The 26837-nt window shown below is 44.9% G+C and overlaps 1 protein-coding gene across 1 annotated transcript in view; it reads right to left on the bottom strand.

Annotated features, from left to right (window-relative positions):
* Nucleotides 1-22139, bottom strand: part of LOC121276080 (sodium/hydrogen exchanger 3-like) — a 155367-nt gene extending 133228 nt beyond the window's left edge. Inside the window, exon 1 of the mRNA XM_041184018.1 lies at nt 21881-22139. Coding sequence (XP_041039952.1) covers nt 21881-22139 — 259 coding nt within the window. The remainder of the gene's footprint in view (nt 1-21880) is intronic.
* Between the last annotated feature and the right edge of the window lie 4698 nt (nt 22140-26837).

Below are 26837 nucleotides of genomic sequence, written 5' to 3'. Positions count from 1 at the left end.
AAAACAGATCATTTGTTTACATAATGAAGTAATATAATCCTGCAGGTAAAATGGATAAGCCCCTCTTCTCTGCCTAAGCTACCTTTTGTGGCAGAATCCTCCCTTGTTCTGGGTGAAATTTGGCTTCTCTCCAGTCTTCCCATCCCAGACTGACCCACTAGGCTGCCCTGTGAATTAATCTCTGGTGGAACATGTATCTCTCTGCAGCCAGTTTCAGTCACGTAATGACTGTATTGATGTATTCCATTACCCATGCAATGGGTTAAAGCTGAAGCAATTGACACACAATGGGGGAATGTTTGATATCCCAACAACATTCTAGCTATGATTATCCTTCTGAATGACTTTGAAATCCCATTTTCATGGGGATGGCAAATCTAGCAGTCATTGTCAGTTTAAGTCTCTCCCATTGAAATGGTGAGGGGTAATTAATCAGCATCCGAGAAGGCCATTTGCATTTAAAGTACTTCCCAGAGATATGTTCAGACATGTCTGTTTCTACCTGTGCAGAAACCACAAAAGAAGTCACCTGACTTTCTGGAGTCCATTTTGTGAAGGTACAAAGTCCATATTCCATACTGCTTTGTAAAAGTAGTGTTCATCTCTCAGTAAGCTTCACAGCCATAGGAAGTGACTGTAACACCATGAACAACGACATTGTTAAGTAGGTTGAGCATCCCCTCAACATCTGACAAGACTGAATAAACAATCCTTGAGAATGAACTAGGTGCTGAACTTAGCCTATTAGGCATTCTGTGGTACTGAAACACAGTTTCATGTGCTACAAAAGCTGTAATATGTTAGCAATGCTCGGTTAGTGGTGTCTGAAGTAAGCTCCATCACATGCCAAGCTTTGTGAAGACTGTGGAGTCATGAAACGCTAATAGTTCTTGCATTATAAGAAGTGGATAGCTTTGTTGGCCATCTTAATGTCAATGCATAATCTAAGCTCACCACTATTGCGTCAGGCAATGACTAGGTTCAATATCTATACTATGAGTCAATTCACTCAATGATACCATCTGCTTCTCATCATTTCAACTCCTGTGACATTTCAACATGGATTGCAAATGGCGACTCTCTCAAATTTTGTGAAACTGGTGGAATTGATGTGTCAATGCAAACAGCATGACAGTATGCCTCAATCTCCCCAAACGTTGTGTCATCGATCATGTAAATATGGGCTTCGGTGGGTCTTCAAATTTGAATCTCAGCTTTTCAAGGTGGTTCCACTATTAGCTTGAGTTACACCTTTTTCAACAAGCTAAACATGGCGTTGTGAATCGATGAGCACTTCCAATTTGGGCACTGTTTTAAAGGTATCTAACATGATGGGACATGTGTTGGTGAGGCTGACAAGGTCTCTGTGTGTAACCCTTGTCCTTGAGCTGGTTGGGCAAGCCTCTGTCTGTAACCCTGAGTCTGAGGGTGCATTTGTGTGTGACTTCTTCAAATCAAATATGGCAGATTCAACTTGGACTGCCAAGGTCTTGGCTTTTTCCAAGGTTAAGTAGTCATCTCCCATGAGGAAACATTCCCTAATTTTTGGAATTGAAGTATTTTCCATTAATTTGGTCACAAATTAGTTCATTGGTTAGTGTGCCAAATTTAAATGTAGAAGCCAATTGCCGCAGCAATGCCACATATTGTTTTATGGGCTTACTATTTCTCTGGTAACTCTGGCGAAACATATATCATTCAATCGTCACATTTTTCTTTGGCCTGAAGTATTTTTTGAGAGCACTTATCGCCAAATCAGATGTAGATGTGCCTTCTGTGAACAACTTGAATATTTACTGAATTCCTGCTCTGAGACAATGTACGAATATCATCTTCTTGCAAATCACTGTTACATCCAGACTGTCCTACAGCTCTTTGTTTCCAGCAAATTCTCCACTTTGTTTACTTTTCTCTGGGCAGAATTTTAGGCCGGGGGATTTTACCATACCACCAAGGTCAATGGACTTTTGAATGGCTTGCCACATTTTACGGTCCCAACCCTGCCACAATAGGGCAATAAAATTGTGCCCTCTGAGACCACACTCAGGTTTAACTAATCAAGCACAGTGAGCATCGATAGTAAACAGACTCATGTAATCAAACACAGAAAAATTGAGCATTATAATATCCATTATCTACATTCACATAAAAATGTTCACTTGAACAAAGTGTCAGGGGGCAGCTGGTGCAGGTAACTGGAGCCTAGCAGAAATTGAAGTCATTAGGAAAACAAAAAAAATCCTTTCAAGAAAGGAAACTGGGTGATATTCTGAAGTGCACAATAAAGTATATTCCAAAATGACAGAATGAAAAGGAATCCAACTTGCCAAGTGATTGTACCAGAAACTCTTCATGTCCAGTCAAAGAACTTGCATTTATATAGCAGTGTTCATGATCTCAGGACATTCCAAAGCGATCTTTAAAATAGTGTCATGGGATCTTTTACATCCACCTGAGAGGGCAGAGAAGGCATCAGAAGGAATCTAAAGCTAATCTCAGTTGTGGTGATTATGAAACTATCATTGATTGTCATAAAAACCCATCTGGTTCACTAACGGCCATAAGGGAAGGAAATCTGCCAACCTTATCTGGTCTGGCCCACATGTGACTCCAGACCCATTGCAATGCAGTTGACTCTTAAATGCCCTCTGAAATGTCCTAATGAGCCACTCAGTTCAAGGGTTATTAGCCTTTGCCAGTGATGCCCACATCCCATGAAAGAATAAAAGATAGGAAGCCACAGGTCAGTGCTGAATTAATGGAGCTTAGTTACAGAGCTACAATGGACCTAGCAGTCAGCTGTGGCTCAGTTGGTAGCACTCTTGACTCTAAGCTCAGAAGACTCTGGGTTCAAGACCCACTAAAGAGCTTGAATACAAAAATCTGTGCTGATATTCCAGTGCAGTACTGAGGGTGTGCTGCATTGTCAGAGGTGGTATCTTCTGGATGAAATGTTAAACAGAGATCCCATATTCCTGCTTGGGTGGATGTGAAAGCCTCATCTATGTTGAAGAGCAGCAGGGGAGTTATCCCTGATGACCTAGCCAAAATGTATCTCTCAATTAACATGTTAAAAAAAAAAAGATTACCTGCTCATTGTTGCTTGCTGTGTGCAAACTCCCTGCTACATTACAACAGTGACTGTACTTCCTTAGTTGTAAAACACCTTGAGATGACTAGTGGGTGTGAAAAGCACCATGTAAATGCAAGTTGATCTTTGTTTCTCTGAGACAAAAGATACAGGGTTCAAACCCTATTCTGGGCACTCTAGTGATTTGAGCTCCTGGTCTGAATTATCAACTGACACCTGGTAAAAAACATGTTAAGTGTTGATAATCTAGTTCAATGGGTGTTGGTACCTCCCCCCACACCAACCTATATAATGGGTTGTGGAAGTCCTTTTGCTTTGTAGGACTAATCACCCTATTGACTGTAGAAAGATGGTTAGGACCTTGTAAGGACCTTTCAGATCTTGATGCCTTAGAGCATGAATTAGCCTTCAAATCCTTCCACTGCTGTTCTCCAAGGCAGTATGTGAAGGTATGAAGACAATAACCTGCAATCTACTTAACAGGAAAATGTTAGTTGATATAAAAATCATTCAGTAAAATATAAGCAGGTGTGACAAATATCAAACAAGTGAATTGGGCACTGAGTAGAGCACATACCTCTGCCATCTAGTGTTAACTCAACATTATTACAACTATGCAACTCTTCCTTGAGGCTTCTCCCTGCCTCATTGTTGCTCTGAAACTACAAAGCTGAAAAAATAAATCTTTTTTTTTCAGAGCTTCCATCGCACTGAGGAAACTTCAGGCCAATCTACATCCAACAAACTGCTCTGAAAACTCTGCTCATATTTTGGCAGCAGCAGCTGAGATGACCGGCAACATTCTAAAACAATCAACAGCATTCTAAATCAAACACACAATATTCTAAAAAAAAATTCCATTTGACCTAACTCCCAATGTAATGGATCCTTAAACAAATTCCAGGATCCAGATCCATATCCGCATCTTCACCAAAAATAAATCAGTTATTCCTTGGGCCACATCCATAGCTGTGTACCAAGCTTCATTGAAATGACTCCATTAGTTTTTGAGATACATTGTTTACAGATAAACAAACTAACAAACAGGGGTGAAAACATTACCTCCGCCCACCTTCAGTGGCAGGAATAACAAAGGAACCAACAAGTGTGTACACATATGTTAGCAAGAGATAAAAGAAAAAATGCCAGTGCTTGTATAAAACAGAGATCAAAAAAGATGTACGATTCCTGAAACTTGCATCCATCCTGGTTGGAACTGTATAAAAGGTCACAGACTAAAAGTTCCAGGGGTGCGGGGGGAGAGGGTCTCCAATGCAACTGAAACCACCCCTGGGGGTGAAAGTGACAAGTTCTCAGAAGTAACACTTGTCAACTAATGGAGGTGTTTGTGAAGACAACATCAATATAGCATTGGGTTTCCTAATCCAGAGGTTAAAAAAAGTACATCACATTGAAGAAAGTACACAAGTTGCAGTCCCAAAAAAGAATATCTGGAGCTTCGTGCAACACAGAAAGGTGTGAGGAAGAAACCAGCTCTGGCGGTGTAGGAAGGTGGCAAGGAAAGATTGAGCAACTGGAAGAAAGGCAAGAAGAATCCTCAAGGAATGATCCCTCTTGAAAGTAGAGTGAAGGGGAAGAGAAGATGTGCTGGGTGGTAGGATCATGCTCTAGGTGTCAGGAAATGATCCTGAAAATGCTCTCAAGTCTTTACTTTCCATCCCTGCCAGTCTCCTGCACTTGCAACAAAGATTTGCTTCTCTGTTCCTATCTCCCTCATTTTCATTATGTGGACCTCCTTCTGTTATTTGTCCATTTTTTTGTTCTTAATGCATTCCCATTTTCCCACAGATTTTCCAATAAGCAGTTGCAGGCCATTCAACCAACTAATGTAATGTAATGGAATATCTGCTGCTTTCTATCCACCCTTCTTCCTCCTTCCCCTCCACTCCCAATGAATCAAAATACTTACTTACCTTTGGTGGAAAGCAAATAAAAATTTTTACCTCAACCACCAATTTGTTTGCACTTCCTCTTTTCAGATGCTGACCGATCGTATTTCGTAGTTCATGTTTTTCTTGCAGGAAGTACTTGTCTCATAGGGAATGAGGCCCGGAGGGTCACAGGCCTTTTACCCAAAATCAGTGAACTGAACTAACCATTGAAAATATTGCATCTGCTTTGTGTGCTCACCACAAGAGCAGGCACCTGGATCAGTGTTGTGTTTCTGGATTCTTCATGCAAAAATTACCAATCACACGCTGATGAATGGTAACAATTACTTTGGGTTTTTTTTAATTGAAGTCTCACAATATTATAAACAAGTGGAGACGGATGGCAGAACTCTGAGGTACAAAGGGATTTGGGTGTCCTGGTACATGGATCAGGAAAAGTTAGTATACAGGTACAGCAAGTGATTAGGAAGGCAAATGGAATGTTGTTTATTGCAGGGGGGGTGGAATATAAAAGCAGGGATGTTTTGCCACAGTTGTACAGGGTGTTGGCAAGAGCATATCTAGGAGTACCGTGTACAGTTTTGGTCTCTTTATTCAAGCAAGGGTAGAAGCTGTTCAAAGAAGGTTCACTCAAATGATACCTGGGACACTCGCCCGATGTCACCACGGGTTATTTTACGCTCGAGCAGGTCAGGCATGCACGCGCCTGCTCACGAAAAATTCTACCCATAATTTTGATTGTAGCAAAAGCCTCTAGCTGTGTGATCACATCCACACATCGTGCCACATTTACAGTGTGGTAAGGCTGCTCACAAACTTTCCTCGTGACATTTTCCACCTGGTCTGACCCCTTACCAGCCTCATGAAGGTGTCTGGGCTTGCATTAACTTCTGGCAAACTCCTTGTTGATGCTGCCAGTATGCTGCACACAATTTTTATTTGACCATGGCTTATCATAGCTTCTGACTTAAGCTGCATAGCCAGATTTTCTGCACGGATATGCCCAGTGCCCTTTCAATCCACACACCTTGGTGTGGCCTTGAAACTTCAGAGAACTCCGCAACTGGTGTAGCAGACCACCCACATGATTTGTTCTGTCTTGACACATTGGCCACTTCAGCAATAGTCGTAGCCACGCCCAACACTTGCAAGTATTGCCTTCCTGTTACAGTGGCTTCATACTTCCTACTGTCTTTGAACAAAGTGTCAATATCATGTCCTATTTTTTTCTAATAGGTCTCTCCGGAAGGTTTTGATTGGTGTTGAAGCAATAATGAGCTCCATGATCCTCTTCAACAACTCAGCTTCAGAGAAATCATGATCTCTGCCCTTATCAGGGCATTTGCTTTCAAATGGATCAAATGCCACCTTCGGCTGTCATCTGAATACAATTGAATCTAAATGCTGGATTCTGGAATTCACCTTTACATAGAGTTGAGCTTCCACAGGGTCTTTTTGATCCTCATTGTATCGAGCTGATGTATTAATTCGATGCAGTCCCTCATTTCCAATGGCTATCTTCACTGTTTGCCTGTACAATTGAGGCGACAGTTCAATCCAAGAAACAATTTCATTCTCTGGTGAGAAAGCTTAAACTCAGATAGGATGGCTGTGGCCTTCCAATTCATGACAGGTAATTCAGTAATCATCGTTCCTACGCTCCTTGCTTCTCAAGGATTTTTCTCTTTTACTGTGGGTTGCATTTCTTTCGATGAAAATACTAAACCTTACTTCATAGCTGCTGTGCCTGGAGCTTGAGTCTTCATCACACCCCTGCCCCAGGCTCTGTATCGCTGTAGCTCTGTCGCTCTGTAGCCTGTATCACACAATGTTTCTTTTTTCCCCACCTGGGAACTGCACCACGACACCCAAATGGCTTCGCAATCTACCAGCTCGATTCCAAACATGACTTTCACAGCCTGATCCTGAACAGACTAAACGGGCAGAATTTTATGGCCCCCGTTTCGGCGGAGGGTGGGGGGGGGGGGGGGCTGTAAAATGCTGGGAGACATTCTAAACTTCTTTGGCTTCGGCGGGAAGGTAAAATTCCACTGCCGTAAAATTTCGCCCAATATTCTTACTGACCACTGATCCAGTTATCCTCTCGACAGTTACTCACTTTTTTTTTAAGCACTGATCCTCAAGGGTACTTCGACTTCCCAGTAAATCATTGTATTGCCTCTGCTTTTGCAGCAGACTGCTTATGTTGTCTCAGCTTTGGTTTCTGTCTTTTACCTATCTTCGGACTGGCTCCGCTCCGTGATCTGCACTGAAGCAAATCACCAAGATTCCAATCTTCACTGTTGCACTTCGACTTTACCTCTGCAACCTAGTCCTCAAAAGCTGCCGCCATGTTATGTTACTGGTTCTCCACAAACGTACCAATCACACACTGACGAATGGTTCTTTTTTATTGAAGACTCACATTACTATATACATGATACAGGAGAGCTCTATATGTACATCTTACAAAGGAATCAATATAAGTCCTACTCCTGTGTCACATGCTATATGATATCACTTCCTACAGTAATGATGCACACTCACCATTTATATATTTCATTAAAACTGGGGGCGCACATGCTTGGCCCCCGGTCTATTCTGGCTTAACTGGTCATGGTATGGGTAGAAGGTTGGGGGGGGGCCACAATTGGTTGGCAGGGGTGGGGGAGAAATCGAGCCCCGACTCCTGCTGCTGATTTTGTCTAGTGATCGCAACTTGTGATGTTCCCAGAGTCAACTAGCTCACAAGGTGGATCACTGAGGAACAGAAGGAAAGTAGAGTTGACAAATTTAGAGGATATCAACAGATAATTGGTGGGATTGCCTAATCATTTAGTAGGCAAACAGAACTGGCAATGATAGTGATAGTGTCGACTCTACTTTTTTTTTTAAATCATTCATGAGTTGTGGGCATCGCTGGCTGAGCCAGCATTTATTGCCCATCCCTAATTGCCCTTGAGAAGGTGGTAGTGAGTTGCCTTCTTGAACCATTGCACTCCATGTGATGTAGGTATGCCCACAGATCTGTTAAGGAGGTAATTTCAGGATTTTGACTCAGCGACATTGAAGGAAAGGCAATATATTTCTAAATCAGGATGGTGAGTAGTTTGGAGGGGAACTTCCAGGTGGTGATGTTCCTATGTGTCTGCTGCCCTTGTCCTTCTAGATGGTAGTAGTTGTGGGTTTGAAAGGTGCTGCCTAAGGAGGCCTGGTCAGCTCCTGCAGTGCATCTTGTAGATGGTTCATACTGCTGCCACTGTGCGTTGGTGGTGGAGGGATGCATATGCTTGTGGATGGGGTACAAATCAAGTGGACAGCTTTGTCCTGGATGGCATTGAGCTTCTTGAGTGTTGTAGGAGCTGCACTCATCCAGCAAGTGGAGAGTATTCCATCACACTCCTGACTTGTGCCTTATATATGGTGGACAGGCTTTGTTGAGTCAAGAGGGTGAGTTACTCGCTGTAGGATTCTTAGTCTCTGACCTGCTCTTGTAGCCACAATATTTATGTAGCTGGTGCAGTTCAGTTTCTGGTCAATGGTAACCCCCCAGGATATTGATATTAGGGGATTCAGTGATGGTAATACCATTGAATGTCATGGGGCAATGGTTAGATTCTCTCTTGTTGGAGATGGTCATTGCCTGACACTTGTGTGGCGTGAATGTTACTTGCCACTTGTCATCCCAAGCTTGGATATTGTCCTGGTCTTGCTGCATTTGGACATGGACTGCTTCAGTATCTGAGGAGTCATGAATGGTGCTGAACATTATGCAATCATCAGAGAACATCCCCACTTCTGACTTTATAATGGAAGGAAGGTCATTGATGGAGCAGCTTAAGATGGCTGGGCCAACTGAGGAACTCCTGAGATGAAGGACCTCCAACAACCATGACCTTTGTGCTAGGTATGGACTCCAACCAGCAGAAAGTTTTCCCCCTGACTGCCATTGACTCCAGTTTTGCTAGGGCTCCTTGATGCCACACTCAGTCAAATGCTGCCTTGATGTCAAGGGCAGTCACTCTCACCTTATCTCGGGAGTTCAGCTCTTTTGTCCATGTTTTAACCAAGGCTATGCTGAAGTCAGGAGCTGAGTGGCCCTGGCATTACCCAAACTGAGTGTCAGTGCTCCTCCAGTCTTCTTTGTGCACCTTGTGGTGCCAAGAAGTTGACACTGGCTGCATTGCCTAAATGAACCATCACTTTCATCAGAACTGAATACAGGTTGGAGAGTGAAATACACTCAGGAGAGTCCTGCGCTACCTGCCTGCTTCTTGACTTCTGGTGGTCACCCATGCCCTCTTTCCCTGCATACTCTTAAGCTGCAGCGTGACATTTATAAACATGCTATCCACAGTGCTCTCAATTTTGCGGATGCACTGTAGTGATATCTGAAACTTGGAGCTCGAGCTGTTGCAGCTGACAACATTTCCTGTACATATGGTTATCCAGGACACAGTAAACCTCCTGGAATTCCTACATGGTACAGGATATGCACTCCAGGGGTCAGAACTTCCTGCCATTCCTCTTCTATTAGATTGCAAAACTTACTACTTAAAAAAATAAAGAATCACCAGGCATTCACTTTTTCCTGCTGACATCACTTAAATGTCAGCAGGTTAACTGAAACGTTTTATTTAACCCTTATTGCTGCTGCTGCTTGTAGCTACTCCTACCAGGAGATCTGCTGTCATGGTTTGTTGCATCCCTCTGTTTTGTGCCACCCTCACACATCCACTGTAACTGGTCTGCAACCGCTCTTTGATGTCCATCATCCAGTTGTACTCAGGTCGACCCTTCTTACTGCTGCCCTCCAAGTTACCCTCTGAAAGAGATCTCTGGAGCTTTCAGCTCTGATCCAATAACTGAAATACTGACATTTCCTTTTCTGGATGTCACTTTTTAGAGCTATTTTTGCTCTTGCGATTCGAAGCACCTCTTCATTTATCTTGTCGTCTGCATACGGAATTTTAAGCATCCATTTTAACATCCACATTTCAAAGGCCTCTATTTTCTTCCACAGACCTTTGCTTATTGTCCCGGTTTCCATAGCATGCTGAAAAGTGGAAAGAATGTAGCATCTTACGAGGTTTTTTCCCTTTGTTACAAGTTGAGTTTTCTTGTTGCTGACACATCCTTCATCTTCTGGCTATCACTATTCTTTTAACTTCAGCATTGCTTCTGTTATCATTTGTCCTAAATGGATAAACTTCTCTACCCTTATTATACCCCCCAAAAAATTGATTTTTGTTTTAAATTTCTCAGCTCCTTAGGCTAAATCCTTAACTATGGAGTAAGGGAAACAAAACTAGAATACTTACCAGCCAATCAACGCATGGCCTTCCTCTGATGAAACAGTTTGGTCTTTTGTTCTCCCCACTTCAGAGAAACCATGATGCCCCTGACCCCACCCCCACTCTGCCCACACCCCAACCCCCACCCCCATCACCCCCTCCCCACCACCCCCTCCCCACTCCTTTTCCTGACCACTACCTCCCAAATAGGTGAAATAATCTTTTCTTATTACTATCAAAACACTTCAAGATTTTTAAAATCAACTTCAATCTCCTCCCAGCATCAGGTTTTATGAATATGGTGCAACATACATGAGTTTTTAATAGCATTTTTAAAATTTGAGCTTGAATTCCCTGGATGGCTTGCTTCCTATAGGCAGGCTAATTTCTGGGTTTTCCCAGATTTGGTTCGTTCACACAGACAACACGAGAGAAGAGGCAAAGTTGGATTCCCTTCCCCAAACAGTCCAAAGGCGGATCTTCAGTTCCTCCTGCCTAATATAATAGACATACCACTGTAAAATTGATTTTTTTTTAAACTCTGAAGCACTCTGGCCAAAATTGTTTAGCAAGGCAAAAATATATCACACTCATTATTTATTTAGCTTCTTTAAAAAGAGGATATTACTATTATATTTCAGAGTAGTTGAATCACAGAATCTCAAAGATGCAACAATCATCATTGCACCTATATTAAAATCTTAGAGCCAACATTGTGCTCTACTTCCATAAGCCAATTAAATTAATCGTGAAGGATGACCAGAAAATAAACAACGCTCTGATGGGTAGATTTGAGAGGCCTTTCATGTTTTTAGCTCACTGCTTTTTTGGGAACATCAATCAGTAGTGGTCAGTGCCAATGCTGCACAGAAGAGGTTGGATATCCAGAGCAGAAAGAGGATGAATGATCTCATACATGCCACCAGGGTAAGACAACCATCTCATCAATCTGAACTCTCACACTCACAAAGTCATCACACACTCACTGGCAGCTCACTCACTGCCAGCTCAAGGGACATCACCACTCACTCTCTCACACAAACCCTCACATCTCCATCTGACCTCACCTCCTCTGGAGACTGCCTCCTCAGCCCTCACCATCTTGAGGCCACTTGCACAGATCAACGGGTTCCCACACACACCCTGGGATACCCCCTTCCAGCGCAGCCCCTGCTCTGCAGCCTCTTCCCTTGCCTGAGGCCACTTCTCCCCCTTCCCCAAGCAAGCCATAGCTTTGCAGTCATTGAAAAGCTACGCCTGCCTTATGGCTGGACCCTTAAGTAGAGGCCTGCCCGTGAGCACCCCTAAAAATGATGTGGTGCTGCCTGCGAAACCTGGCGCTGATGACTGATGAATGCAAGTGCTGCCCGAAGCAAGGTAGGCAATCCCAAGCACATTGCAGCTCACCAGGTGACCAGATGACCCAGCGTGGGGGGATGATTCAGGCGAGCTGAGCTTATAATGATATGCAGGTATTTCACAAAGAAGTGCCCAGTGTGCGGCAGCAGGAAACACGGCCCACCATTGATGGACAGAGCGGACGATTTCAAACTGGTTTCATGACATTTTTGGACTTCCCGCCATATTGTCCGCTCACGCCCACGATGACGCCCAATGACAGTGGGCACAGAAAATTCCACCCAACGTCTTCCCAACAGGCTTTGGAACCATATTCCTTATTCGGTTATAAAAACCAGCTATTTCGGAAATACTCAGCAGATCAGGCAACATCTGGGGTGAGAGAAGCAGATTTTCAGGCCGAGGAAGCTTTGGTCATTGATCTGAAATGTTAACTCTGCTTCTTTCCACGGATGGCGTCTGACTTGAATATTTCCAGGATTTTCGGTTTTTATTTCAGATTTCCAGTAAATGCAGTTTTTTTTTTCTCTTATTCAGTGTACCAGTTCAGCTCAGCTGGCAGAACGTTTGCCTGAGAGTTAGGAGGTTGTGGGTTTAATCTCCACAGAGGGACTGGAATATACAACCTTGGTTCAGTGCAAAATTGAGGTAGCGCTGCATTGTCGGTGATCAAAGGAGATGCTAACCTACATTACAAAGTGACTAAACTTCGAAAGTGATTGATTGGCTGCAAAGCCCTCTGGGATGTTCTGGGGTCATGAGAGGAGTTATACAAATGCAAGTTCTTCCTTAACTCATGTGTTAAGAGCTATTTGGAGGGATGAGTGCCTATATCCAACATGCTTCCATTTTACCTGACAGCAAAAAAACATTTTCAACTGAATAAGTTTGTTCAGGTATACATCTACCTCTGACTGGTTCCAGAGGCTGACAATAAAGAAATACATTCAGATGCTGCACCTAAATGTTTTAGATGATTCCAGGGTTTTTTTTTTAAGCTCCGCTACTCTACTTGGTGTGGAAAACCACCCCCTGATAGTAGTTGCAAAGCTACCCTTCACAAATTTGAACCCAGCTCCTCTTGGTCCTCCAAATTTTAAAGCATTGGCCGAGATCTTCCAGCCTCCAGATCGTCGGAACCAGACATACTACCCAAGATGTGCAGTGGGACCCCATGGAAATCCCAACGCGCTTATCTCCATGGGAATTGCCTGAGAACTTTGAACTTCCAACAGGCAATTCCCCTCCAGGACCTGCCGCAAAAGTCTGAGTTAGACTGAGTTAGAGTCAGAGACTTTGGACAGTTCCAATGTACTTAGCTGGATAGTTAACCGACAAATCTTAGAGCTGGTCTAACTCCTGGAAAGCTATACAACCGAACACTCCCCAACACCCCCATCATTCACACTACCCCCCACCCCCTCCAGATTCCACCCCCCGAACACCCCACTTAATCGCCCAACCACCCCCAACCTAACCTGACCGCCACCCCCGACCCGACCACCCCCTGACCCAACCTGACCAACCCCCGACCTGACCTGACCACCCCTGACCCAACGCCCCGGACCCAATCTGACCACTCCCCACCACCTGTAACCCCTCCCGACCCACCTACCCAATCACTCACATACCTACCTCACCCACCTGAAACCCTACCACCCAACTGCCTTTCACTCTACCCACCAATGCTACCTTGTGCATTTACCCACTTATCTCATGCATCCTACTTACTTACCTGACCCACCCTACCCACTTAACCTCACCCAACTACCCACCCTACCCATTCACTCATTCATTCACTCATCCATTCACACACTCACTCTGGACATTTAAACTTACCCTGACAGCTGCTATTGCCATAAATGGGGGCTATGTCTCTCCCAGGCACTCGAGTGCTTTGATAGGACTCTCCAATGGACACTGCGCTCCTCATTTCTGATGAGGCTGGCCTCGGAATATCTGGCCAGAAATACGGAGCAGTGTCAGGGTGCAGAAACGTGGGAACAGAGTGACAATCTGACAGTGATTGCCACATTGTGGAAGATCCGGGCCAATATTCCATCCCATTTACTGGTCCAGTGAAATACTAGCATTAAGTTAAATCAGAGGTAACTCCTAGATTATAGACATCAATGCTTTGAAGTTTGCTTTTCTTAAAATCCTTTTTGCTAGATTTTACAGGGTTGTGGGGAGGAATGAACGAGAAATATTGCAGCTTTAGGAAAGAAGAATCCTTCATATGTCGAAGAGGATGATACAAGTGCTCTTGAACAAAGGAGCGAGGAGAAAATCAAGATTCTTGTTCACAAAACTATTCAGGACAGGTCAGCCCTCTCCACTCTGCACAACATGGAGTTAGTCTCTCTCTCTTGCTTGCCCCACAAATAGGACTCTTTCCTATTCCTCTTCAAACCTGGCCTCTTCCCCTTTTCCTTATCCTTCAGTGTGTGCATTCCCTCCACTTTAGCACTGCTTAAACGAATTCAAAGGGAGTTTATCAAAGACAGAGCACTATGCATACATTTATTTACCACCCTCTCCTCCTTCCTCTCTTTCTATTATTTCTTTGTCACCTTTCTTAACTCAAGGTCTTTATTATATCCCTGTCACCATTTGTGTTGGAAGACATGAAAATTGTTAAATTAAACATTCAGATGTTGATGCAGCCAACACAACATTAACTGCCATTTTATCCCTGCAGGTTGTGGGATTTCATGTGTAAATTGGCTTCTGCACTTGTGACTGTCTTGAAAACAAGACATAACACAAGTGAAACTTCTTTTTTCAACAAGGTAAAGTGATTTATCTTTAAATATTTGAGACAATCCAAATTTTTGTATCTATATAGACACAAGAGTCTGGAAACTAGGAAGAAAGAGCTTGCATTTCAGATCCTCAGGATTTCCCAATGAATTACATTTGAAGCGTCCACCTGAAGAAACTTTGGTTTAGTGTCTTATCTGAAAGATGGTGTGTCAGCTCTACACTGTGCTCAAGTACTTTGACCTACGATTGATTCAGAGGCAAGGCTGTTATCACTGAGCCAAGGCCATACTTGAGCTAGCACATCATCCGAGAAAGCATTAAACTACAATCATGTAAAATCCAAGGAAATTTCAAGCTGATTTTCTCCAGTTTTAAATCATCAGAATCCAGAGATCAAATAATCTCCTACTAACTTGCTCCTGGATATCTAATTGCACAATTATAGGTTAGAAAGTTTGTTTAAAAATATTTTGCGCAGTAATATGACCAGATGTTGTGACATCTCTTTAGTGCTTTGCTGACATTTAAACAATGCATTTGGTTTTAGTCTTGAGTTAATGCTGCAAGTTCAACTGCCAGGTTAGCTTTATTGTGTCAACCTTAAATATGACCAACTTATGCAGAGTCAGAATGTCTACTGCCATTCAAAGCTCACTTAAAGAACGCCCATTAGGCTAAGGCGCCAAAATCCACTAGAACCTTCCAAATAGTACTCCTGGGGTGTGGGAGGTGAACTTTAAAAAATTCTTCACCACCACCCCCATTTCAATTTGCTCTTCCCCATAAGGGTCAACACCTGCTGGGATCCCAATTCCATGGATGCCAATGGCCCTCAGGTACCTCACTCCAGTTTCCATTTTACACTCATGACTTTGCTACCAGCACCAGTCTATTCTGCTCTGGTGAACAACAACACAGCAACACAATCCTAGCCTGCCTTGAATGTATCACACACAATTTATAGCATGGACCACAGAATGGGCGATCAGGAGTAGATTCCCTGGCTGAAATGGTCCCCTATCACTGCAGAGGCAGTGGAACACTTCATACCACCACATCAGATGAAATCAGCTAATTCACCACATACTTGAGTCATACCTCAAACCTTCTTTCACAATGTAGCTCAGATCTACACCAGGCTATGGATTCTACCAACCGAAGTATTGGGCTAGACACAGGGCAGGGGTAGTAAAAGCACTCTAATTAATACTTTGAATTGAAATCAATTTCAACTTGAGATCAATTGTAAATTATTAAAACTCAAATTTCAAGGGTTTTTGTCTCCACAAAGCAGAATAAATAATTGAAAGGGCAGAATTTTCATTTTTGAACAGTAGTCATCTTTATGTATTTTTCAAAGCATGAGTATTTTTGGTTGTTATCCTCTGAAATTAAATCTTGCTTGAAACTTATTCCATATCATTTAGCCGTGAAACCTTTTTGCAATTGAGGTCAACCTATTATCTAGGTTGTTCCCATAGCAGGTTGGTGATGCAGTTGAGAGAGAGAAAGGGACAGGATTTTTAAGTTTTGTAGGAAGGGAAGTCAGCAACTCAAGGGTCTCCTTCAATCACCTCAACTCTATCTTATCAACAGCTAATAGTCCCAAGAAAATCTGGGCTCTTGTTTCTCTTTTCGGATTAGTGACATTTCCACAGGAAGCTGTTCTTCAGGTCTCCAGTGTTGACAGTGGAGTCCAGCATATCAGAAGAAAATGCAGCATATGGAAATAATAAATGGACAATAATGTATACTTGGATTCAAACAGGAAATTGCTGATCAGTAATCCATTTCCAACCAATAACATTCAGCAGTGGGAGATGCAGAGCCAAAATTAGAAGAGAGAGCAAGTGAGTCTGGAAGGCATAGAAATTATAGGCCAGTTAAGGCACAAGAGAGTTTGGCACGGTTGGATGGTATTTATTTTAATGCAAGGAGTCTGACGAATAAGGCAGGTGAGTTCAGGGTGCAAATTAACACATGGAAATATGATGTCATTGCTGTCATAGAGGCATGGTTGAGAGAGGGGCAGGATTGGCAGCTCAATATTCCAGAATATAGGGTCTTCAGGTGAGACAGGGAAAAGGGTAAAAGGGGAGAAGGTATTGCAATATTGATCAAGGAATCAATTACAGCAGTAAGGAGGGATGACATCTTAAAAGGATCCTCAAATGAAGCCATATTGGTGGAACTGAAAAACAAAAAGGGAGCAATCACATTGCTGGGAGTGTACTATAGGCCCCCAACCAGTCAGAGAGAAATAGAAGAGCAGATATATCAGAAAATTTCAGAGAAGTGTAAAAAAAAGGGTAGTAATGGTGGGGGATTTCCCCAACATTAACTGGGTTAGTCATAGTGTGATAGGTTTAGGGGGAGTGGAATTTTTAAAATGCACCCAGGAGAGCTTTTTAAGCCAGTACGTAGAAGGTCCTACAAGAGAGGGGCGGTCCTGGACTTAATTGTAGGGAATGAAGCTAGGCAAGTGGTAGAGGTATCAGTGGGGGAGCATTTTGCAGATAGTGATCATAACTCCATTAGATTCAAGGTTGTTATGGAAAAGGATAAGGATGGGCTAGAATTCAGAGTTCTAAATTGGGGGAAGGCCAATTTTAAAAAGATCAGATATGATTTGGCCAGAGTGGACTGGGAGCAGCTACTTTTAGATAAATCTGCATCAGAGCAGTGGGACTCATTCAAGAAGGAAACAGGGAGAATACAAGGCCAACATATTCCAGTAAAGGCAAAGGGTGGGACCAACAAATCCAGGGAACCCTGGATGTCAAGGGATAAACAGGATTGGATAAGTAGAAAAAGGGAGGCTTATGGAAGATACCCGAGAGCTCAAGACAGCGGAAGCCCTAAAGGAGTTTAGAATGTGTAGGGGGAGCTTAAAAAGGAAATTAGGAGAGCAAAAAGGGGGCATGAAAAAACATTGGCAGGTAAAATATAGGAAAATCCAAAGTTATTTTACAAGTACATTAAGACTAAGAAGATAACTAGGGAAAGAGTAGGAACCTTAAGGACCATAGTGGTAATTTGTGTGTGGAGCCGGAAGACGTAGGTAGGGTTCTAAATGAATACATTGTGTCGCTGTTCACAAGTGAGAGGAACGACGTGGGTATGGAAATCAGGCAGAAGGACTGTGATATAATTAAAGAAATTAGCATAGAAAGGGAGGAGGTTCTAAGTGGTCTGACAGGCTTAAAAGTAGATAAATCTCCAGGCCCGGGTGAAATGTATCCCAGGCTGTTGAATGAGGCAAGGGAGGAGATAGTGGGGGCACTGGCAATAATTTTCAATACCTCTCTGAGAGGTGCCAGAGGACTGGAGGACAGCAAGTGTGGTACCGTTATTCCAGAAGGGTGGAAGGAATAAATTACAGGCCAGTCAGTCTAACCTCAGTGGTGGGGAAACTGTTGAAAGCAATTCTGAGGGACAGAATTAATCTACACTTGGAGAGGCAGGGATTAATCAAGGACAGTCAGCATGGTTTTGTTAAGGGGAGGTCATGTCTGACCAATTTGATTGAATTTTTCGAAGAGGTGACCAGGTGTGTAGTTGAGAGCAATGCATTTGACATAGTCTACCTCGACTTCAGCAAGGCTTTTGATAAGGTCCCGCATGGGAGACTGATAACAAAGGTAAGAGCCCATGGGATCCAAGGCAATTTGGCAAATTGGATCCAGAATTGACTGAGTGGCAGGAAGCAGAGGGTGATGGTCGAGGGGTGTTTTTGTGACTGGATGCCTGTGTCCAGTGGGGTTCTACAGGGATCGGTGTTGGGTCCCTTGCTGTTTGTGGTATATATAAGTGATTTAGACTTGAATGTGGGAAGGTTGATCAGTAAGTTTGAAGATGACACAAAAATCATTGAGGTGGTAAATAGTGAGGAGGATAGCCTTAGATGACAGGAGGATATAGACAGGTTGGTCAGATGGGCTGATCAGTGGCAAATGGAATTTAATCCAGGTAAGTGTGAGGTGATGCACTTGGGCAGGACAAACAAAGCATGGCAATACATGATGAATGGTAGGACCCTGGGAAGTACCAAGAATCAGAGAGACCTTGGTGTGCATGCCCACCGATCCCTTAAGTTAGCAGGACAGGTAAATAAGGTGGTTAAGAAGGCATATGGGATACTTGCCTTTATTAGCCGAGGCATAGAATATAGGAGCAGGGAGGTTATGCTGGAACTGTATAAAACGCTGGTTAGGCCACCGCTAGAGTATTGCGTGGAGTTCTGGAATCCGCATTTTAGGAAGGATGTGATTGAACTAGAGAGAGTGCAGAGAAGATTTACCAGGATGTTGCCTGGGCTGGAGAGTTTTAGTTATGAGGAGAGATTGCATAGACTGAGGTATTTTCCCTGGAACAGAGGAGATTGAGGGGGGGACATGACTGAGGTGTATAAAACTATGAGGGGCATGGATAGGTTAGACAGGAAGGAACTTTTCTCCTTGGTGGAGGGATCAATAACCAGGGGGCATAGATTTAAGGTAAGGAGCAGGAGGTTTAGAGAGGATGTGAGGAAGAATTTTTTCACCCAGAGGGTGGTGGGAATCTGTAACTCACTGCCTGAAAGGGTAGTAGAGGCAAAAACCCTCATAACATTTAAGAGGTATTTGGATGTGCACTTGCAATGTCATAGCATACAAGGCTATGAGCCTATTGCTGGAAAATAGGATTATAATAGTTAGGTACTTGTTTGACTAGCGCAGACTCGATGGGTCGAAGGGCCTTTTTCTGTGCTATAGACCTCTTTGACTCGATTAAAATCACCCTACCAAAAATCACAAATGACATTCTTCACAACTGTGACCACAGTACATTATCTTTCCTTAACCTCCGTGACCTCACTGTGGTTGACCATACCACTTCCCTATTTTACAGCTCATTGGTGCTGCCCTCGCCTAGTTTTAGTCTTACCTATCTTATCATAACATATCACATCTCACTATGGCTTTTCTTTGCAACCCTATACACCCCAATTTATGTAATTCCCCAAAAATCAGTCCTTGGCTCTCTCTTTTCCCTAATATACATGCTGCTCCTTGGAAACGTCATGGAACCAGGTTCCACATATGCGCAGGAGACACCCAACTCTACATGCTCATCTCATGTTGATTCACAATTTCCTCCAGTTAAACATTAACAAGACCAACAACCACATCCCCAACCACAAGCTCAGTACTTTTGCCAAATAAATCAATCCCAGTCTCTGACCACCATCGCATATCGATTTCACGAATGCCATCCCTATGTGCCCATGAGCTCCATCACAAAGGCTGCCGAATTTCACCTCAGTAATTCTATTCACCTCTGCCCCTACGTTGCTGAAACCCTCACTCCTGCCTTGATCCCCTCCAGATTCAAATAGTCCAATGCTTTCCTGGCCAGCCTCCCAGCTTCCACCCCACATAGCTCTCAGCTCATAAAGCACTGCCGAATGGATCCTGTCCTATTCTAGACTCCACTCGTTCCATCCTCTAAGACCAGAAATTTTAAATTCACATTCTACTGCTTAAAAATCACTTCAATTAATGGAAATTGTTGGAAATACTCAGCAGGTATGGAAGTGCTGGTACAACAGGTCTGTATCTGCAGAGGGAGAAACAGAGTTAATGCTTCACTCCGAAGAATGGTCATCAACCTAAAACGTTAACTCCATTTTCTCTCTCCACAGATGCTGCCAACTCTGCTGAGTATTTTAAGCATTTTCTGTTTTTATTTTAGATTACAGCACCTGCAGTATTTTGCTTTTGTTCAAAAATTACTTCATGACCTTGTGTCTCTATCCCAAAGCACCTTCACTCTCCATTTGACCAAAGCCATCCCTTTTGATCACATTTCTGGTCCCTCCTCCTTTAGCCCAGCAATTTTTTTTTGATTATGCCTCTGAAGCACTAGGGATTTTTTTTTCTAGGTTACTGGCACCATATGTGCCTCGTCTTCTTCACTATCTCTCTCAATATATTCCAAAGTGCTTCACATCGTTCCTTTCCAATTTTTCTCAGTAGCCAATCGCAGCATTAATACACAAAAAGCAATGGTCCTGCAAACAACAGTCAGATGAGTGAATTCACGTATTTTGTTAAGGTTGATTGAGGGAAGAATGTTGTCCAGGTCAATCATAGAGAAATTTCCTGCTCTTCAATCCTTGATCTGAAATCTCATCCAAAGGCAGGGGCTTTGGCCCTTTCCCCTCAAGGTTTAAAAAATGTACAGGTTAAAAAAACAGGTTTCCAAACACACCAACTATCGAAGGTAAAAGCAAAAAACTGCGGATGCTGGAAATCTGAAACAAAAACAGAAAATGCTGGAAGAACCCTCTCTCTGCGGAGAGAGAAACAGAGTTAACGTTTCGAGTCCGTACGAGCTTTCTTCGGAGCTGAAGAGAAGGGGAAATGTGAAACAAGAGTTTCACAGAGGTTCACCAAGAATGTAACCCAACAAATACCAAACGCTGAATCAGGGTAGCAACCTCTCCCAGCTCCAGCTTCCAAGCCACAAATCAAATAAACTCACTTCCGTCATTCTTCGCACATCACAGTCTCAATCTCGGTTGCTATGCCAACAGGAGCAATAGCATTGACATTCCAGGCTGATGGAAAATTGGAACAATTTAACGTGGCTCTCTGGCCTTTCCTAATCCTGGTCAGGGACAATGCTGAATGGTGGTGGGCTCTCTTGCTGCAAACTGTTTCAGTCAAAGCACAACCATTGACTGGGTCGGACACCATCAACCTGAACTATAGTAATCAGTAAGAATAGCAAATAGCTTTTTAAAAATAATGATAATCCACGTTCCCTTTCTACCTCTGCAAAGCAAAAAGCAGCTCGAAATATTCTTGCGAGTTAGAAGCTTTGTATAAATGCAAGTTACTGTCGCATTTCGCATAAATTCAACATTCGTACAGGTAAAATTGGATCCAATGTGTTAAAAAAAAATTAACATCTTCACATGCAGGAGTGGAATTCACAAGGGATTTTAAACCACAAATGACACAAGAACCATTACCAAGCTAAGTGTAGAGTAGGTCAACATTTTAAAGCGATACAGATTTCACAAACCCTCTCCGATCTGTTCGCGGACAGTTTTTGTCACTTCAGCAAGTTCCCCACACATGTCAGATTTCTTGGTGTCATTCTCCTCCATCCGAGTTCCCCCCACCCCCCACCCCCGCCCCGACTCTCCAATACACCTTTCGTGATCTGAGCATCCGATTGGCAGCATCACAGGGCGGGGAACCTTTACTGACTGGGCTCCTCAATCCATAATAGTAAAGAGATTCACGATAAGAGAAAGCACATGCATATTCCACATTCCAACAATAACCAGGTGGGTTTTTTTTTAATTTCCCGGCACGGCAGGAGATATTCCGCAGAAACAGCCCTCAGTGGGACATCCCTGCATTCAACCCCACCCGCCCCCGCCCTCCCCCCACTGGTTCACTCACCTGCCTGACCCAAGCTGGCCACTAAAATCCACAGTGCTATGACATAAGGGGCTTGGACCTGCTCCCAATGTAAGGAGACGATATGAAAGCCAGGCTGGTGGTCGCCCGTCTCGTTACCCCCGTGAGAGTCGCCGTGCTCGGTGTGGCTGTCCGGTTCCGCTTCGTCCACCGAGCTCGGAACCACCGGGCAGCAGAGCCACAGACCAAGAGCTATCAGCAAGGCGCACCTGGCCGCACGCTCGCTCCTATCTCTCCCCATCTTCTGTGTGTGAGGTTTGCTGTGTGTGTGTCTGTCTCTGACCAAACCTTGAGTGAAACCGGTTTCCAGGTACTCAAACTCCCCTCCCAGCCGCCCTATTTATAAACCCAGCCAATTAAAGGTGAGGAAGGAGTCAATTTGCAGACCTCCTAAAACATCAGGGGAGGAGGAGGAGGAAAGGGGGAGGCTTGTATTTTCACACTTTGTCATCTATCTCAAACATCTTTCTTTTGATATATTGAAGTACAAAATTAAACAATTGGTGTCACAAGCTGTCACCAATTAGTCTAGATACTGCTCCAGCTCTAATCTCTCATTGCATTTTTTTTTGGATACTTTTAAAAGAGACACTCTGTAGAATTTTCCGTGCCCATTGGCATCAGGCGTGATGATGGGCGTGAGTGGACAATATGCCAGGAAGGCCAAAAATTGGTTTCGCGCTGTCGTGAAACTAGTTTGCGAACATCTGTTCCACCCGTCAATGGTGGGCTGCGTTTCCCACCGCTGGACCTCAGAAACTTCATTTTAACATATCTGCATCTCATTACAAGTCCTGCTCGCCGGAATCATCCCCCCGGATTAAACGTACTGCCCACGTCGGCAGGAAAACACGCCGGTACACAACAGGTCTTGACAAGTGCGACGTGCAGAAGTTGGGACTGAAGGTCAGGGCCTTGCTCACATTGTGGGCACCCGAGGAGCAGAACATGCTGGAGCCTGACAGCAGCGGAACCCTGGAGGAGCGTTGGGTGGATTCTCATGGACATGGCTCTGCCGCAAAGCAGCTCACAGAAGGTAGGTCACCGTTGAGGGTCTGCTTCAGGACATCAACATCTTGGCCATGGTCTTTACAAATGATTGTCGAGGGGCTGGAGAGGAAGGTGTAGGTTTGACTGGGAGGGGAAATTATTCTGGGGTGTGGGTGTTGGAAAGAAAGGTCTAAGTATGACTGAGAGAGCAAGGTGTACCGGATGGGGCGAGGTTTGGGGAGGGGGGGGTAAACAATGGTGCTGGGGGAGGGAGGGTTGGGAGGGGGAGGGTATGTGGGGGGTGGAGGGAGGTGTAACGAGGAGAATATGGCAACTAGGGAGGTGGGTGGAAGGGGGGAGGAAAGTATAGGGAAGGAGTTCAGAGAGGAGAAGGAGTCCGGGGGAGAAGGGGTCTGGGTGGAGGAAGGAGTAAGGGTGGAGAAGGAATAAGGAGGGAGGATGCTCAGATGAACGTGAAAGGCAGGGGCCTGTGGAGTGAATGACTGCCTCCTGGGCAGCAAAATGATGGTGGATGAGGTAGGAGGGAATGGTGGGAATGAGAGAGGGCAGAGTGAGCCAGTAGGGTGGGAGGGTGTGGTTGTGACAGTAGTGGTAGAAAGGACAGCGAGTGTGGTTGGTGGGAACTTGGAGGCAGACACAGACCCTAGGGGCGGGAAGGGGGAGGTCAGTAGGTCAATGTGGATGGGCGTAGGATCCTCGGGATGTAGGGAATGTGCACATTCACCTGGACATCCCGGAAAGAAAAGGGTTCTGGTTTGGAGGTGATGGTAGGGAAGTGGAAGGTGATGCCGGGGCGCGGGGCGGTGGGGGGGTGTGGGGGGTGGGGGGGCTGGGGGGGGTGTCGTTGGTCAACAGTGATTGGGGGAAGGACATGGGCGACTTGGGGAGGGGAAAGGACGGGTGAGATGAAGCCAAACTATACCAGTACCATCTTGCAAAATTGAAAGTAAAAGGAGTCTCGTGTTGGATGGGCACAGATGCTGCATGGGAGTGCGATCAGTGGGTGGATGGAGATGCAGGCAAGCTCAGATGAACAACTGAAAGAGAACCCCAGCAGGCAGCATTGAAAATGCTCAGGACATTGAGATGAGTGCGATGGAGGAAGTACTCACGTGCGTGGGAGAGTGCTGCATGAGGCTCCGAAAGGCCCTGCCACACACACACCTCTCCCTCCAGATTCACTGGTGGGCCAGCTGCGTGCAGCTGAACTGCTGGTGGGGGAGGCTGCAGGGCAGGGGAACTTGCAAAGCTTGTCAATGAAGCTGCAAGACACCATTACACATTATTCAGTGAAATTGATTATATATTTTCAGGTTATAAAGTGACAGAACGTGTTCACCCATGCAACCACTCGGGATCAGAAATTCTTAACTTTTCTAGGCCTAACACTTCCAAGTGCTGTCTTGACATCTGCAGCAGGGGTGGAGACAGCCTGTGCAATGGTTGACCCTGTTGCCTCTGCTGACTTTGGCATTTCTGGAAAGACGAGGCTTTAATGGCCCTAGTTTGCTTCTGCTGTCCTCCTGTGGGCCAGCTGTTCTCTCTGTGGTGACAGAGGACGAGGTTGAGGGGGGGTCACAGGCAAAGGGGGCTCAGACGGAGAGCGACAGCCTCTGAGATTCCTAAGTGGATGACCCATGGGTGTCCAGCTGCCATTACTCCTCCCTTCAGGTGCCTGAGATCCCCGGCCTGACTCCTTGAGGGGAAGAAGCACCTGGATGGATGTTGAGGTGGCCCATATCCCTTTCACATTGCCACTGCAGGAAGTCACCCATGGCTATTGTGATGGAATGCAGGTATGTGTGCATATTGGCATTCTGATAGATCAGGGTCTCCATGGCATCAGCCATCCTTCCCATGGAGACCTCTGTATGTGCACAAGAGGGCACCACTTCATCAGAGAGAGGCGGATGCACACATCTGACTCGCATACCACTCTGTTGATGGTTTCCAGCAGCTCTGCGTGAGGTTCCCCCGCCTTCTGCTCACTCTCCACGATGATTTGGAAGGCTGAACCCAGATGTTTGTCATCTGACTCAGACCTCACAGATGCCTCTTCCCCAGCGATCCTCCGAGTGCCAGGGAGCTCTGCTGAACCTGCCTCCTCCTGTTGCCGACATGTGTCCATGTGGTGACCACCAGACTGTGATACCAAGCCTTCTCTATATCTAGGTCCCACTGAGGTGTGTGTCTCTGCACTGGTGCAGGGTGTAGGTAAACTCTGTGACAGATCTTCCAGGCTGCTTATTTCCAGCTCTTCATTGGAGGAGGTGTCCTCTTGGCTGAAGGCAAGGACCTGAATGGAGATGAGAGACTGGCAGGCTGAGGGTGTCAGTCGCTTGGCAGAGCTCCGTGTGTATTGAAGTAGAGATAATTAGTGCATGGCAGCAGGAGAGAGAGCACTCACATTTGCATTGAGAGAGGGATTATGTGGTGCAGGAGCCTCATGTGGGTGTTCACCACCGACCTCACCGTCGCCACAAACATGGTCCACGCATTCACCAGTCAGCGTGATGGCACGCTCCTCAAAGTGAGTGAGGGGCCTAATGTGGGCCATGCCACTGGAACCTGTCCCTGCTGCTGTGAGCCAGCTTCTCTTGCATGAAAACAGATGGAGAGAGTGTGAGCAGGACACATGGCACTGCGTGGAATGTTTGTGTGGTGAGCGGAGCCATGGACAGGATGAGGTCGCGAGCTCCAGAGGATATGAGCCTGATGGAGATGTGAGGGTTTGTGTGAGAGTTAGTGGTGTTGTCCCTTGAGGTGTGAGATCCCTGTGGATGTGTGATGGGTTTGTGAGTGTGTGAATTGAGAGTGATGAGAAGAGTGACTTACCTTGGCGGAACAGAGTTCATTCATCCTCTTTCGGCACTGGGTGGCTGTCCTCTTTTGCAGGGTGTTGGCACTGACCACCACTGCCACCGCCTTCCATGCTGGATTGGTGACCTTGCTTACTGGCCTTCAGCCAGAGTGGGGGTAGAGGACATGGCTGCGGGCCTGCACTGTGTCCAAAAAGCATTCTAGGGTCGCGTCACCAAATCGGGGGCAGGGGGGTGGGTTTGGTGGCTGCAGTCTTCTTGCCTTTCAGGATCACGTATGCAGCAGTCCTGGGCTGGAAGCACTGAGAGTTGTGTGTGCAGCTGCTCTTTAAATATGGTGCCCAGCGTGAGGGAGCAGGTAGGTGACAATGTGGTGGGCGAATCAGAGGCCACCTGCAAGCAAAATGGTGTGTTTCTCAGGAATGCATGATTAATGAGGGGGGATTGGGGTGATACGGTGCGAAAAGCCGCCATTGTGGCCAGCGGATAAAACGTCCTTTTCTGGGATGGTTCATTGAGAGGTGCCTCTTCAAAATTTTTGCCTGGCAAACATTCAACTCCACGTGTGCCACAGTTTAGGTAAAACGACCCTCAGCCCCAACAATTCAGCGCAATATTGTTAACAAATTGAGAAACCATTTTCTTTTGAAGTTGTGAGGAGGGGGGAATCTCAAAATTGTGGAAAAAAAAACATGGAAGCCACTGCGAGGATATTTGTGAAAAACTTTATTGTGAAAGTAAAACAAAATTTTAAAAAACTAATAAAAGATTATCTGGCTCAAAACCTTTTATCCATTAAGTGATACTGCTTTATAGGTCTAGGCGAACAGTGGTTTGCTGACCAGTATCTGTTGAGCTATTATATCTCTCGAAGCACTAAGTTCTCCCTAAAATCTCTTCCCCCCACTACTTCTCTCATTTAAGATGGCCCTTAAAACCAACCTCTTAGACCAAGGCTTTTGGTCACTTGTCCCAGTAGCTCCAGACGAGGTTTTGATCATTTATTCATCTGGTTAAGCTCCTGCGATGCACCTCAGGATATTTTACTACATTAAGGCACTTTACGAATGAAAGTTGTTGTTGTATGGGCACTAAGTGCGGAATTTTGC

This window comes from Carcharodon carcharias, chromosome 3, assembly GCF_017639515.1.
Source record: "Carcharodon carcharias isolate sCarCar2 chromosome 3, sCarCar2.pri, whole genome shotgun sequence".
NCBI classification, from domain to species: domain Eukaryota; kingdom Metazoa; phylum Chordata; class Chondrichthyes; order Lamniformes; family Lamnidae; genus Carcharodon; species Carcharodon carcharias.
Note: the sequence above shows the minus strand (reverse complement) of the source record. Positions and strands in the feature narration are given on the sequence as shown.